The sequence below is a fragment of the Crinia signifera genome, unplaced genomic scaffold (assembly GCF_055691185.1).
Source record: "Crinia signifera unplaced genomic scaffold, ASM5569118v1 HAP2_SCAFFOLD_920, whole genome shotgun sequence".
Classification (NCBI taxonomy): Eukaryota; Metazoa; Chordata; class Amphibia; order Anura; family Myobatrachidae; genus Crinia; species Crinia signifera.
The window spans coordinates 1926-16089 of NW_028142839.1; the positions used below are offsets into that span (position 1 = coordinate 1926).

Sequence of the window (14164 nt, forward strand, 5' to 3'; positions counted from 1 at the left end):
AATAGTGCATTGGTGATGTAATCACTGGTTGTAATTAACATATCCGATTATAATTAATCTGTAGGACAAAGTTGGTGCTTATATATGTAAAATTTCCCGTAAATACAATCTGACACATTTAGGAACGCTTGTTTGTTAATCACATTTGTAAACATTTTGAGCCTTTATTTATTTATTAACAGTTTCTTATATAGCGCACACATATTCCGCAGCGCTTTACAGAGTATAGTTGAACATTGACATCAGTCCCTGCCCCAGTGGAGCTTACAATCTATATTCCCTACCACATGTACACGCACACACACATACATTCTAGGGCTAATTTGTTGTGAGCCAATTAGCCTACCAGTATATTTTTGGATTGTGGGAGGAAACCGGAGCACCCGGAGGAAACCCATGCAAGTACAGGGAGAACATAAAAACTCTGCACAATCGAACCCATGACCTCAGTGCTGTGAGGCAGTAATGCTAACCATTACACCATCCGTACTGCCCCTTTTGGCCTTTGTATGGATGTTTGGTGATTTTATATATAATTTACTCCTTAATGTACATTACACCGTTATTGTTACACAATCACAATTAGGAAAATGTTTTTTACAGTTTTGTTGTTGATTAGTGTGTACAGATCCTGCTGCACACTATTAAACGTCTCTCTGCCTATCATGCCTTCCTCATAGATCCTCTTTTTCTGTGTACCATATAAAGCTATTTCCATGGCTTATTTACGGTTTTGTCTCGGATTTTAAATTTGATTGTGTTTATTTGCCTGCAGTTCTACCTTCAAGACACTAAAAGTAGTAACGGTACCTTCATAAACAGCCAGAGGTTGAGTCGAGGGTCTGAGGAAAGCCCGCCATGTGAGATTCTCTCCGGTGACATCATTCAGTTTGGGGTGGATGTCACAGAAAATACCAGGAAAGGTAAGTGAGCTCCTAAGCTCCGCCTACCCATTGTTTCTTAACTTATCCAATGTTTTAGGACTCCTATCCTTAACCGCAGCGGTTTCCAAACCAAAACAGTCTAGCCAATATGTTGTGTTTTGTCAAATCAGAACGAAATATCAGCCTGAAATCTTTCTAGTGTGTACTTACCCTGTCTCTCCATGCGGTTTCATGTATCAAGCAGTGGAGAACTTGCCCGTATCAACCAATCAGCTTTGATGTAGCATTTGTTAAGCAGATTCTATAAAAGGATAGGAATAAGCTGATTGGTTGCTATGTGGTCCATCCCCCAAGTAACATGATACCTTTTTATTGAGGCTTCACCAATGAAATGTCATGTCCTACAATGCTGACCTGCAGTGGCGGAACTTGTGGGTGACACATTTTCGATTAAGAAAAGATGCCGAACATTAGCAGATCGGCACGGGACCTGGCAGCTCGCTAATTCCAGGCTTCCTGCGCTGCGTGGCATATTGCGGCTGGATGTACGAGGACACATCTGTGTATGAGTGTGCTTTGTACAATTAAACAAAGGAAAGTGAAGACTGTAATCCCTTGAACAATTTGTCTTCTGAGTAATGAATAGAGGGTGATGAGAACTGAATACAGATTTTTTTCGGTACTTGTTTCCTAGCGTGGCGGAAGAGGAACGCGTCCTCCCAACCTTTTCATATCCCCACTATCCACGTCGGTGTGGAATTGATTTTATATAGTGTAGTGAGCCACCGAGCCCCGCGGATTACTTTACATGTATTCCGCGGGGCTCGCTGCGCTCGACACACTATATAAAGACAACTCCACGCCGACGTGGATGGTGGGGGTATGAAAAGGTTGGGAGGACGCGCTCCGCCGCCCCTCGTGGGGCTCGCCACGCTTTGGGGTGGTGTGGATAGTGGGGGGGGTGTCAGTGAAACCTCATTGTATGTCATACAAGTGTATAGCTAATGGCTTGGCATCGCACCCTATAAAATCTCATACAATTTTTCGGGAGGTGCAATGCAATCCCCTAGGGCAGGGGTGGCCAACTGGCCAGAGGTAAAGAGCCGAAAAATATTGGCAGTCAAGCCAAAGAGCCAACATCATGCGCGCCAAAAAGGGGCGTGGACAGGGGAGTGGCCAGGAGCGTGGTCATATGACAAGGGGAAGTGGCTACATACCAAAACTTTATGCCCCCAGTGCCAGATATGCCCCCCACAGTGCTAGGTATGCCCCCAGCCCCACACACATATACGCCCCACAGTGCCAGATATGCACCCACAGTACCAAATATCATATGCCCGCACAGTGCCAAATAACATATGCTGGAGGGCCCAGCTTCCTAACTAAAGGGCCCACCTATTCTCTGAGGGGCCAGGAGGGCCCAACAAACAAATGGGCCACGGGCCAAGAAAACCTGACTAATGCACCCACAGGCCGGAAGGGCCTGAATGTGCCCACGGGCCTAGTGCCCGACACTCGGTGGTCTAGGGTGAATGGGAGGAAGGTGGCCAAAGGCCCCTACCTGGTGTTGGGAGAGAGGCCGCGGAGGGGAGCTTCGTTGGCTCTATTGCATCACACTCCCGCTGGCCTCTCCGGCCGCCATCTCCTTTCTTCTGGCCAGCGGAGCTGCCGCTTGTTTTCTTCTTGCAGAAGGCGCCGGATATCTTCTGTCTTGATCCGGCGTCTTCTGGCCTCTTCAGCGGCCGCCGGACCTCTTCTCCCCTCCGGCGTCTTCATTAGCGCTCCTGCGCTCCGCCGGCATGGCGTCGTCGTCTTCTTCGCCCTCCCGGTGGCGTCTGATGTCAGGGGGCAGGGCGGAGTACGGCGCGGCGAGCTGTTTCCTATTGGCCGCCGATTCGGGAGCCCTGATTGGCTCCAAGATGGCGGGAGGTTCAAACCACCGCGAGCGTTGTTTTGAATTGGCACCCGAATTGGCGCCAACTTCAAAACCCCGCTCCATCCACCGCCGCTTCGCCGCTCCCCGCTTCATTAGCGGCGCAGGGATCAGACAGCTGATCTCTGCGCCAGGGGAAGCTGTGTCCCGTGGGGGACACCGCTCTGTCTGTCCCTGCTCCGGTGCTGGGAGCAGGGGAGCTGTCCCAGCACCGGGGCACGTCTCTACAGAGCCGCACATTACAAGCGGGCGAGCAGCATGCGGCTCGCGAGCCTCGGGTTGGCCACTGCTGCCCTAGGGCCAACAGAGCAGTGAATAAATTACATTAAAAAATTGCATCGCATGGCTCTATAATGGCCCATGAGATGCAATGCGATTTTGCTACGGTAGCGTACGTAAGAAAACTGGGCGCCCTGCTAGGAAGCAAGTACCTTTTTTTTCTATTAAAAGTTATCAGCAAATTACTTTTAAAAAAAGCGGTGATAGTAATCTGTTCCCTATGTATTACAGTGACCCATGGTTGTATAGTGTCCACGATAAAGCTGTTTTTGCCAGATGGACTGGAGACCAGACGACGATCAGAGTAAGTGTCCATCAATTCCCTCTGTATAGGTGAATAATTTCTAATAAAATGGTTTAACCCCCTCCCACACTGACGTATACTGGTGCTTCATTCACAAATTACTCTGCAGCGGTTATTGGCTTTGCTTGTGGTTTCCTCCTGTCCTGTAGGTAGTGTCATTGAGCAATGTTCACGGCACTTCCTAGGCTAAAGAGCCGTTTATTCTCATGATTATTGCATGTGCCTTCATTAACCGCTATTAGTGTACCTGATGCCTCGGGAACCAGGATATTTCAGATGAGTCAATGTGATAACATTTTACAGGGATCTAGTACATTTCTGCAGCCCTGTTAGATCGTGTTATGCTAATACAAACCCCTAGATGTTTGAGCAACTCTCAGTGCTATTATGAGACACTTCTATCTCCCAGAGGGTTTATCCCAGTCGTCTGATTTATCTGTAGCAAAGCAGAGCAGCATGAATAATCTCATCATAGGATGGTGGTACCTGTGTACCAGTTGTCAGGACCTCAGCGGTTACATAAAAGGTGATAATCTGAATGATTCTTCAGTCTCCTGGGTCTGCATTTTAGTAGGAACGATTGCTAAGAGTATGTATGTGTAACTATACTCCTGCAGGCTTATTAAAGCATAGTAAACCCTTTCTTACTAGATTTAAGTGCCCCATCCTCGTTACATGCTCCCCTCCTTTTTTGGATCGTCCTCACTCATTCTCACCCTTGTACAACAACTCCCTTTCCTTTCCCCCAGCCCAAATTTCAATCATCTGTTGAAAGCTCACCTTTTGTATGCAAATTCATCCAATTCTCCAACCACCTTCTCTGGTCTATCCGACCCAATTACCTCACCTACACAATACCGGCCACATTTATTTTCTTTATATAGTCTCAAAACTGACTGAACCAAACTGGGAAAAATATGCAATTTTGTGTTTTAACCGGTAAGGTCCATGTCTGAGGAGGCACTGGCTTATATCATAGCGGCCTTACCTGAGGAGTTACTGGCTTATATCATAGCAGCCTTACCTGAGGAGGCACTGGCTTATATCATAGCGGCCTTACCTGAGGAGGCACTGGCTTATATCATAGCAGCCTTACCTGAGGAGGCACTGGCTTATATCATAGCGGCCTTACCTGAGGAGGCACTGGCTTATATCATAGCAGCCTTACCTGAGGAGGCACTGGCTTATATCATAGCGGCCTTACCTGAGGAGTTACTGGCTTATATCATAGCGGCCTTACCTGAGGAGGCACTGGCTTATATCATAGCAGCCTTACCTGAGGAGGCACTGGCTTATATCATAGCGGCCTTACCTGAGGAGTTACTGGCTTATATCATAGCGGCCTTACCTGAGGAGGCACTGGCTTATATCATAGCGGCCTCACCTGTGGAGTCACTGTCTTATATCATAGCGGCCTTACCTGAGGAGGCACTGGCTTATATCATAGCGGCCTTACCTGAGGAGGCACTGGCTTATATCATAGCGGCCTTACCTGAGGAGGCACTGGCTTATATCATAGCGGCCTCACCTGAGGAGGCACTGGCTTATATCATAGCGGCCTCACCTGAGGAGGCACTGGCTTATATCATAGCGGCCTCACCTGTGGAGTCACTGTCTTATATCATAGCGGCCTTACCTGAGGAGGCACCAAAAATTGGTTTATTACAGTCTTTAGTAATGCTAAAGCTTTGCAGTATGCTTGTACACGATTGATAAATGTTAGTAAAGAAGGTTAAATAGTATACGTTTTATTAATATAAATAAAGACTAGAGAATGCAAGGTTGTACAGTATATTAAAATCTGACATTTCATTGTGAAATTAAGCCCAATAATCAGCAGTGCAAATTAATTTGCATTCAAATAGTTATGCCAAATAACACTGCTTGACAAACTGCAGCGGTGTCTTAAGGACCTGGTCCACCTTGTCTGAGGCACAAGTCGGACCAATTTTTCTCTCAAACTTCCCTGGCAGCTCCCTGGGAGTCCTTCATATGCGATAAATCGTATGTAAAAGGACTCCGGGGGGGGGGCTGCTGTGGGAGTTCAAGGAAGATCAAATGCTATATATCGTAGGGGCTGTCGCAGATGCTAAATGTATAACGAGCCTGAGCGGCTTGTAGCTATATTCGGTAATTCTTCCTTACTATAGTGTAATTAAAGACTTTGGGGGTATTCAATCCCGGACGCTATTTGCTACAGGGGAAAAAGCTGTGGGCGCCTATTCAATACAGTCTTGCCCGACCAGCATTGAGGAGGCAGATCGACAGAAAGGGCCAGACTTTAAAAGCAGTCAGGCCCATTTTGTTGATTACGGCCATGAATTGTCGTGATCACAGCCGAATATCGACAATCCACGGCCGTTTACACGAACACGCCCCTTTTTCGCCGATTGGCAGCAGCTGGGACATTGAATCCTGCCTGGCGATCTACGTTCAAACAAATTGAAAACAGCTAGGGTCACGGCTGTCGGAACAGATCAGATCGACAGTCGTGACCCTGGATTGAATTCCCCCTTTATCTGGATCTTGTTTTGCAGAGACTATATACTACAGTACTGTTATGTACACACCTATTTACACTAAAGGACACCATTTTTAAAAAAAGTTTGTTATTTTTAAAGAGTTAACTAAGCAAGGTGTCGTTAAAGTGTGTGAGAGTCTCTCGAGGTGACCTTCTGTCTATCTCTGTACTTGATCATAGTAAACAAATGGTTATAAGCATGTCACCTTCACTACCAGCTACCGTGTAGATATAGGATGTGTGACAGGGGCGAGAAATGCTTGCATTGCAGTTCCAAGGTTCATTCACATGCGCTGGGAAATATTAACTAAAGGCCAGAGAATATAGAAAATGAGAGTTGCATAAATCCAGAGAATAAGAAAAACTAAAAGGATCCACCTAATTGCCATTAATGTTTAATTACGGACGGAGGTCCGATAACACAGACACTAGTATGGCACCTCCTGGTGGACAACATGCTCCTCTTCAGGTTGATGCGCAGGAGTGGATGCTTTATTGCATAAGGGGGTCACTCAGCCATTTTTAATTATATTTAATTACAGTTGTTTTCTTTTAACTAGAATCTTTTATGTGTTGCAAACCAGCTTCCTTTTGGTCTTGTTGTCAGATGACACTAGTCAGAACGTCTTGTGTGAACCAGTGCATATAAATAATGGTGTACATTATTAGTAAATACACGTGTTGGTGCATGTGACAGGTTTATCTGTGCTGCTGTAGTGTCGTTACCATTCCACATGATGGCGCTACAGCAGACCTTTTGCTGGTTCAGTACAGCTAACAGTTCACCCCACCTTTTGATTACATGTCACAGCATCTCCTTCTACTTGGAAAATCATTGTAAGCAGAACATTACTATATTATGTTATGAAATATACATGGATCGTTTTTAAATGAAGGTAGTTAGTTTTATGTGAACCTTCTCTGTTTAATTGACATGAAACAGAAAATTGCAGGCAGCCATAGAGTAAGCCTATAAAGGCAATGCATTAAAGTAGAGTTGTATAAAACCTAGAGGCCAATAGGAGCTAATCAGTTTGTAGCTATCATTTATCGAATAAATTCTTTGAAAATAAACCTAGGTTCTGATTGGTTGTTCATAGCAGATCCTCTGTGTTCTTTTGACATCATCCCAGTACCAGCATTGGGCACTTGGGTTTGTAATTGAGTTCAGGAAGCAAACGGCACTGAGCTTTTCCCATTTATTTCATTTATTTATTTATATCAGCCCATTTCCAGCAGTGAGGCTTCCAGCCAATGTGCTGTATGCAATACACCATTGGCTGCAGGGAGTTCCAGAGGTGACTACAAAATTCCTCACCCAGCCCAGGACAAATAGCTAGGGCTATTTCCACTGAAACAGTTGGACAGCGAGAGTGGGGTACTCCTGCTGTAACCAAGGCTAGACAAACTCAGCTGATCCCCAGGGAAATCCACATCACAGGATCCTCCATTCATTGTAGAACCAGCCCAGGCCGCATGCCGGGCTCGAGCCTCTATCGAGTGGCACCCAGGGAACCCAGCGTAAGGAGAATAGATCCATACAATCCATTATGCTAGAATAATATTCAATTGTCACTAAAACGCAGAGGCAGATTCAGTGAAGTGTGGAAGCAACCTGGGACCATTTTAAGGCTTCAGTACATTAAGGAGAGGGCAGAGTCTACAGCCTGTATAGGTGCAGACAGAATCTGCTGGTATTCGGTTAATATGTCGACATTATATGATCGACATGATTATAGTTGATACACAATTTTACACATATAAAGAAACGTACAACATTATACCCAAAACACTTTGACCAGTGTCTAAGCCAGGGATGTGGCACCTTCGGGCCTCCAGCTGTTGTTCAACTGCACATCCCAGCATGCACTGCTATCATTTTGCTATTTGACCATACTTAAACTGTTGCAGGGCATGCTGGGATGTGTAGTTCAAAAACAGCTGGAGGCCCGAAGGTGCCACATCCCTGCTCTAAGCGACCATTTTACCCTGACGACCCTATGGTATTCACAGAATGACTGGCTATGTAAACACTGTAGATCTGTTAGACCACACCCAGATCTGCTTACCATAGCATTATACTGACACAGCTCCTCACACCACCTGGCACCAATTTATTTCCAAACAAAATAATGATTATTTATTTATTTAAACCAAGCCGATTTTCTACTAGTCCCGGGAATATAAACTGAGGACAGTAACACATACTCTGCTCACTGCTACAGTATAGGGAGGAAGGAATAGGCCATGAGTAATATTAGCCGTCCTATCACAGGCCAGTCCTCATTACTAACCGCTTGCATCTGAGGGGTAGATGTATGAAGCACTGATAAGGGAGGAGAAGTGATAAAGTGCCTGGTACTTTATCACCGGCCAATCAGCTCCTGACTGTTACATTACAGGCTGGGTTTAAATAGGAGCTGATTGGCCGGTGATAAATTACCAGGCACTGTATCACTTCCCCTCCCTTATCACTGCTTCATACATCTACCCCTGACTGAGAATACAGGTTCTTAGGGTTCCCTGGTTTGATCCTCATCTAGTTCCCCATTTATGTATCTGGACTTGTTGTGTAATGTATGGATCTTTTTGAATGTGGTTCCTAACCTTTGAATTCAGTGGAATGGTACATGCAGCTCCCTCATATGAGCTATGTACTGTGCCGAGGGGCGTCAGTCCTTTCTTTACTGAAACACAGGGTAACAAGCTCAGACAGGTGGACATATAGCCCTTGTAGTATATCAGGTTGTACATCACTGCCTTCCTCTGCTGGTGGATGATACTGACATAGCAAGCCTGAAGCTACCCTTAATGTGATCAATTAGTAAAAAACATGTTGGTTAACTAGGAGACTACAAGCGTATCACTTACTCTGCCTTTGTTCTGCTCCAGCTAGCGGAACGCTGTAGCCTTAATTTGTCAGCCAACAGCTACACATTGGCAGAGGTATCAGTGACTGTTATTTCAGGTGTATCCGTTATTAGCTTGATAAGGAATATATTGTTGAGCAATTCAGCTTTCGTTTCATCTCCGTATGGAAATGTTCTCAATCATTTTAAGTTAACGGAACAAAATATTTTCTTTTCATTAAAAAGCAAAAACTTACCCAACAATCTGATACAGTAGCTGTCTAGTTGGATTTTATGAACAAACAACCGTTTCTTCATCTGTCTGTCTCAACTGTGCGCATTAGAGACCCCAAATAAAGGCGACTAATATCCTCTTAGCTTAGTTCTAACAAGGCTGTGTATTGTGCGTAATACCCTGATGTCTGTCAGACACCCTTCATGCTTGTGCAGCCGCATCTGAAACCCCTATATAACATTTTATTTTAATGAAGTCTATTAGACATGGCCAAACCCCAAAACCATGGTCCCCATTCATAATAACGGGGACTGCAGTGTTAGTAACCCCTCAGCAGGAATTTTCTGTATACCATATATTATGGGTGAGGTATAGGGGGTTAGGGTCAGTCTGTGGTAGGGTGGGTTAGGGTCAGGCTGCCGGTAGGGGGAGAGGGTGTGCATACTTACGCAGCCCCGGTCAGCATTCTTTTTAGTGGCATGCCGTTGTCGGTGGTGTGTTTATTTAGGGAGAAGCATCTATGTTTTATACAGTTGTGGACAGGTGTAGGAGTATTTGTAGGTTGTGAATGTAAATAATCTGCTTTGGGCTGAATCATCGTTGGCATGGCTGGTGATGCGTCCAGAGTTTGTACAGTAATATTTGCTTTTCTTGGCAGTTATTCTTTTTCTCTTTTTTTACAGTTTTTATTATTTTAAAATCCATTTGGTATTGCTACTTTGGGCTTCTCCTAATTTACTATTGTTTTTCAACTGGGGTGAGGTGTAGGGTTCCGAAAGTCATTAGCCCGACGTCGGGATCCTGACTGCCCGGACTCGGACAGCATGGCGAGCGCAACAAAGCCCCTTGCGGGTTCGCTACGCTCGCCACCTATTCTATTCTCCCTCTATGGGGGTAGTGGACCCCCACGAGGGAAAATAGCGGGTGGCCATCGGGCACCTGTCTGTCGGCGCTTTGACTGTCGGGATCGCGTCCGGCACCCTTTCAACTGATCAGGGGTAAATTTAGTTAAGCTTCTGAAAATTACAAAAGGCAATATTGCCCATAGCGACCAATCGCATCCTAGAAAATTAGACCGACTTTAATTGGTTGCTATGGACAATATCACCATTAGTAAATTTAACCCTTTGGGTTGGATTATTGTTAGTATGACTAGCAAAAAGATCAGTCGTTTAATACACTATTAATACACACTTTAAAAACATTATTTAACAAGTAATAAGGCTTTTCCATCCTTTTAGTTCTTTAGGCAACCTTGACCTGACTTCTGCGGTTTCCGCCAGAAGTCCTAGTTTTGGCTTAGAGCTTGCATATAGCCTAGTTCCTTTAAGATCCAGTACTTCTCTACAGATTGCTGTGAGGGTCTCCGTGTATCTATGCCACAGAAGTGCGGTTACCTCAGATGTATCCACAACACAAACCTGTTCTTCTTTTGCTATAATTAGTATGTTTAATAGTCATTCTGTGTTTTGAAGCCTCCCATAATGACCGAATACCCGAAATCGCTGTAAAGCAGCCGCGAGCAGAGTCCAGCATGAAAAGACTTGTTGAAAGGTTGTGTGTGTGCTTTAAAATAAGATCCACACCTTTAACCATTTTGGGTCTGGACTGTATTGTTGACACTGAGAGGTGCCCAGTTGGGTGCCGACGAGGTGACGCGGTTTAACATTAACCATGTACAAGCCGTACTGTGCACGTTAGAGCCCTTGGCAGAGGTGACACGTTAGGAGCCGGGCTCTGGAACGGAGCAGAGAAGGAAAGTCCAGGGCAGAGTTAATTTCTTTCCCATGCTGCCGCTCCCTTTCAGATTTAACGTGAGTCCTGACAAATCCAGTTAAATATTTACAGACTTGGCAACAAGGATTTTTGAACTATTGCTCTTGATTTTTCTGTGTTTACATTCTGACCCGGAGTCCCTTTCTTTCTAGTGTCATCCAAGCTGCGCTACCCAGTCCCATCGACAAGGTAAGGTCTCCACACTTTGGCTAATAGATTTTGACTATATATCCTAAGGGACTTTCTGCGTTACCCTCCCCCTGTCTGCTCAGATGATATCACTTGACATGAATTCCTTCCTCTGTGTTCTGCCTTCGATATTTTGTGTACTCTGCGACAGTCCCGTAGATGGCAAAGGGCAGCGAATAATGTATTTCAGGTTTTACGGTTTCTGCTCAGCTGTAGCGGAACGCAGTGAGCTGGCTGGTAGGATGGGGATTGTAGGCAGGATTTCTCAGGAGTATGGGATTACGGCGAAGAATGTTCTGCTACTTCATCGTCCTGTTACTGCTGGTACATTGCTCAGGGGATGAGCGCTACCTGACGTGGTTTTGGGTTGCAGCGCTCATGTGACCCCCCTCATAAATGGTGCACGTGTTTCCACTCAGCATTGATCCCATGTTGCGTTGACTCATGCTGGCAGCAGCTGGTTATTACACCTCGGGTCAGGCACCAGGGCTGCCCTCTGTGTTGTGATCACATTCCCTGTTCTTTCCAATGCTGTGCCCTATACAAAACACAGCTTGTGTCTCAGCTTAGCGGGACCATGTCAGCAGGGTTGGTTTGTGGGGGGGGGGGGGGGATATAGATAGAGATATAGTTATGTAGGAGATATATCGGGGTGCCAGGTCAGACAGTATGTAGTACTTCACATCATCTCTGAAAAAATCCAATAATATAAATGCAAATATTTAATAGCAAACATCGGGCAGCAGCTGAAGACAAGAGAATCCTCATTCCTTCTGTCACAACCCTGACGTATAGGTTTTCAAAGTGTATATGTTAGAGTATGGATCATTGTATAGACAGCAACTGGGTCAACGCCATTAGTTCAGCATGCATGAAGGGCAACATGACTGAAGGTCGACATGGGGCTGTGTCAACAGGGTCATTAGTTCGACATGAGGTCTTCACTTTTTTTGACCCGAATGTCGACCCTGTAAAAAAGTGCATTGCGTCCCCTCGCATGGCTCGCTGTACTCGCCATGCTTCGGGCTCGGTGCCTCGCTGCGCTCTGCACACTATTTTTTATTCTCCCACCACGCCCTAGTGGATGGTAGGGCATGAAATACCGCCTGTCGGCACATGTCAGCTCAAAAAAATGACTGTCGACCAATGACCCTGTTGACCTAACCCCATGCCGACCCTCAGTGATGTCTACCTTCATGCATGTTGACCTAGTGGTGTCGACCCAATGCTTGTCGACCTAGTAACCGTATCCCATATAAAATGGTACAAGAAAAATTAGACCATCTGACTGGGTACTATTGCTTGCAACACCTTTTGTCTTGTGCACCAGTTTTTATACAGTATGCCGTCAAAAGGTCGACACGTGGAAAAGTTCAAAAGGTCGACATGAATTGACTTGTTCATATTTAAAATTTGCCATGCCAGTGGGCATACAGGCAGAATAGAATAGTGTTCATGCCAACAGTCAAAAACCTATGTTGACTTTTTTTTTATGACTACCTTTTGACCCCTTCTACCTGATGCATGTCAACCTTTTTTATGTGTCGACCTTTCGACTGTCAACCAATAGTGGTAGATCTTTTGATTGTCGACCTAGTGACCCAAACCCTTTTTTATACAGACCTTATATGAAACAAAACAATTACACCTGAAACATACCTATGTAAGGTTCGGTATATATGGTGGACCAGTTGAAAATGTTGACATTGAGCATGTTACTGGTTGTCATTGTTAGAATGTCTCGAATGCTAACCCCCATGGAAATGTCATCCTGTCTGATGAGTGGTTTTCCTCTAGAGCAGGGTTCTCAAACTGTTTTGATCTGGAACCCTGTCAGACAATAAAGGTGCCCATACACGCACCGATTTTCCCGTGCGATGTGTGCGATGAGATGCGCGCTCCCGCGGCATCTCATCGCACAGTAGAAGAAGTATGTGCTGCACATACTTTTTGTACTGTCTTTTGATCGCATGCACAACACATGCAATGCGATGCTATTTCAGCACAAAAAGTACCGGGTAATCGGTACGTGTATGGGCACCTTTAGAATTTTGTCAGACACTTTGGATCACTGACTGAGAGATTATAGTCCTCAACCTGGCAGTCGGCAACATTGAGTCATGACCTCGCGCTGAGATGGTCGTTACCCACTTTGGTGTCAGGACCCACAGTTTGAGAACCACTGCTCTAGTGTCGATTTTCCACCCTCTTGCATTGTTCTGGAAAGGGACTATCTGCAGTCGTCTTAACTTGGTTTCGGTACCATTTACCCTTTGAAAGTTTGCAGAACTTGAGCTTATATGATTGGGTATTTCTTGTTTGTCCATTTATTTTTGTTATGTTTTTCTATTATTGAAAATCTCACATGTTTGACGTTTTTATTCATTTTCTATATTTGGATTTCTTCTGCATTTTCTCTGCACTGCTCAGATAAATCCGCCCCATCGGGCTTCCTGTTCTAGTCCATATGAGCCTTTATAAGCTGAAACTGCCCTGACCTGATTTGTGTGTCACAGCGCTACAGTGTGTGTTACAGGTTGTGTTTCTGTCTGCTCTCACTACAGGTTGCTGCTCACACTCCCAGTATGTACTCTCAGGAACTGTTCCAACTTTCTCAGTATCTACAGGTAAAATCCACTTTAATAACTTGATAATTAGAGAAATTTTCTCTCATTGAACATATTTTATATTTATTTGCGGATTCATAACCTGTTCTTCTACATGCAGTGTGCCGCACGAGAGACATCTACTGTTCTAACAATGTGTGTTCTTCCCGCAGGAGGCCTTACATCGGGAACAGATGTTGGAACAGAAGTTGGCCACCCTACAGAGGCTACTGGCCAATACACAGGAAGCATCAGATACTAGTTGGCAGGTATCAAAGCGTCCACTTCCTTTCTCTGCACTGACTGTTCTAGAGGCCAATGTTTTGTAAAATAGCAATTACCCCATACTGGCTTCATACCCTGTTGTTGGTTACGGATGTAAAACTGTACCATAACCTGAGAATACATGATCAGTAAAGATGTGTGCCGTAAAGCTAGCCTAGCCGTAACATGATTCGGCCATTCCTCTGCTGATCCTCCTAAAAGTACAGTATTACCTGCCTTCTGAGTTGAATCCATTCTACATCTTTAGGGAGGATCTGTAGCGTGCGATCTTTGTTCCGGAAAATGAGAATATAATGCTCTTAT

At 45.1% G+C, this 14164-nt stretch overlaps 1 protein-coding gene across 1 annotated transcript; it reads left to right on the plus strand.

Annotated features, from left to right (window-relative positions):
- Positions 1-708: 708 nt before the first annotated feature.
- LOC146056822 (sarcolemmal membrane-associated protein-like) lies at positions 709-13845 on the plus strand (the record flags this gene model as incomplete). Its single annotated transcript, XM_083168453.1, has 5 exons — positions 709-923; positions 3328-3400; positions 10934-10970; positions 13535-13597; positions 13750-13845. Coding segments are annotated over 5 exons (484 nt in total), but the record flags the coding sequence as incomplete, so codon positions are not given.
- Between the last annotated feature and the right edge of the window lie 319 nt (positions 13846-14164).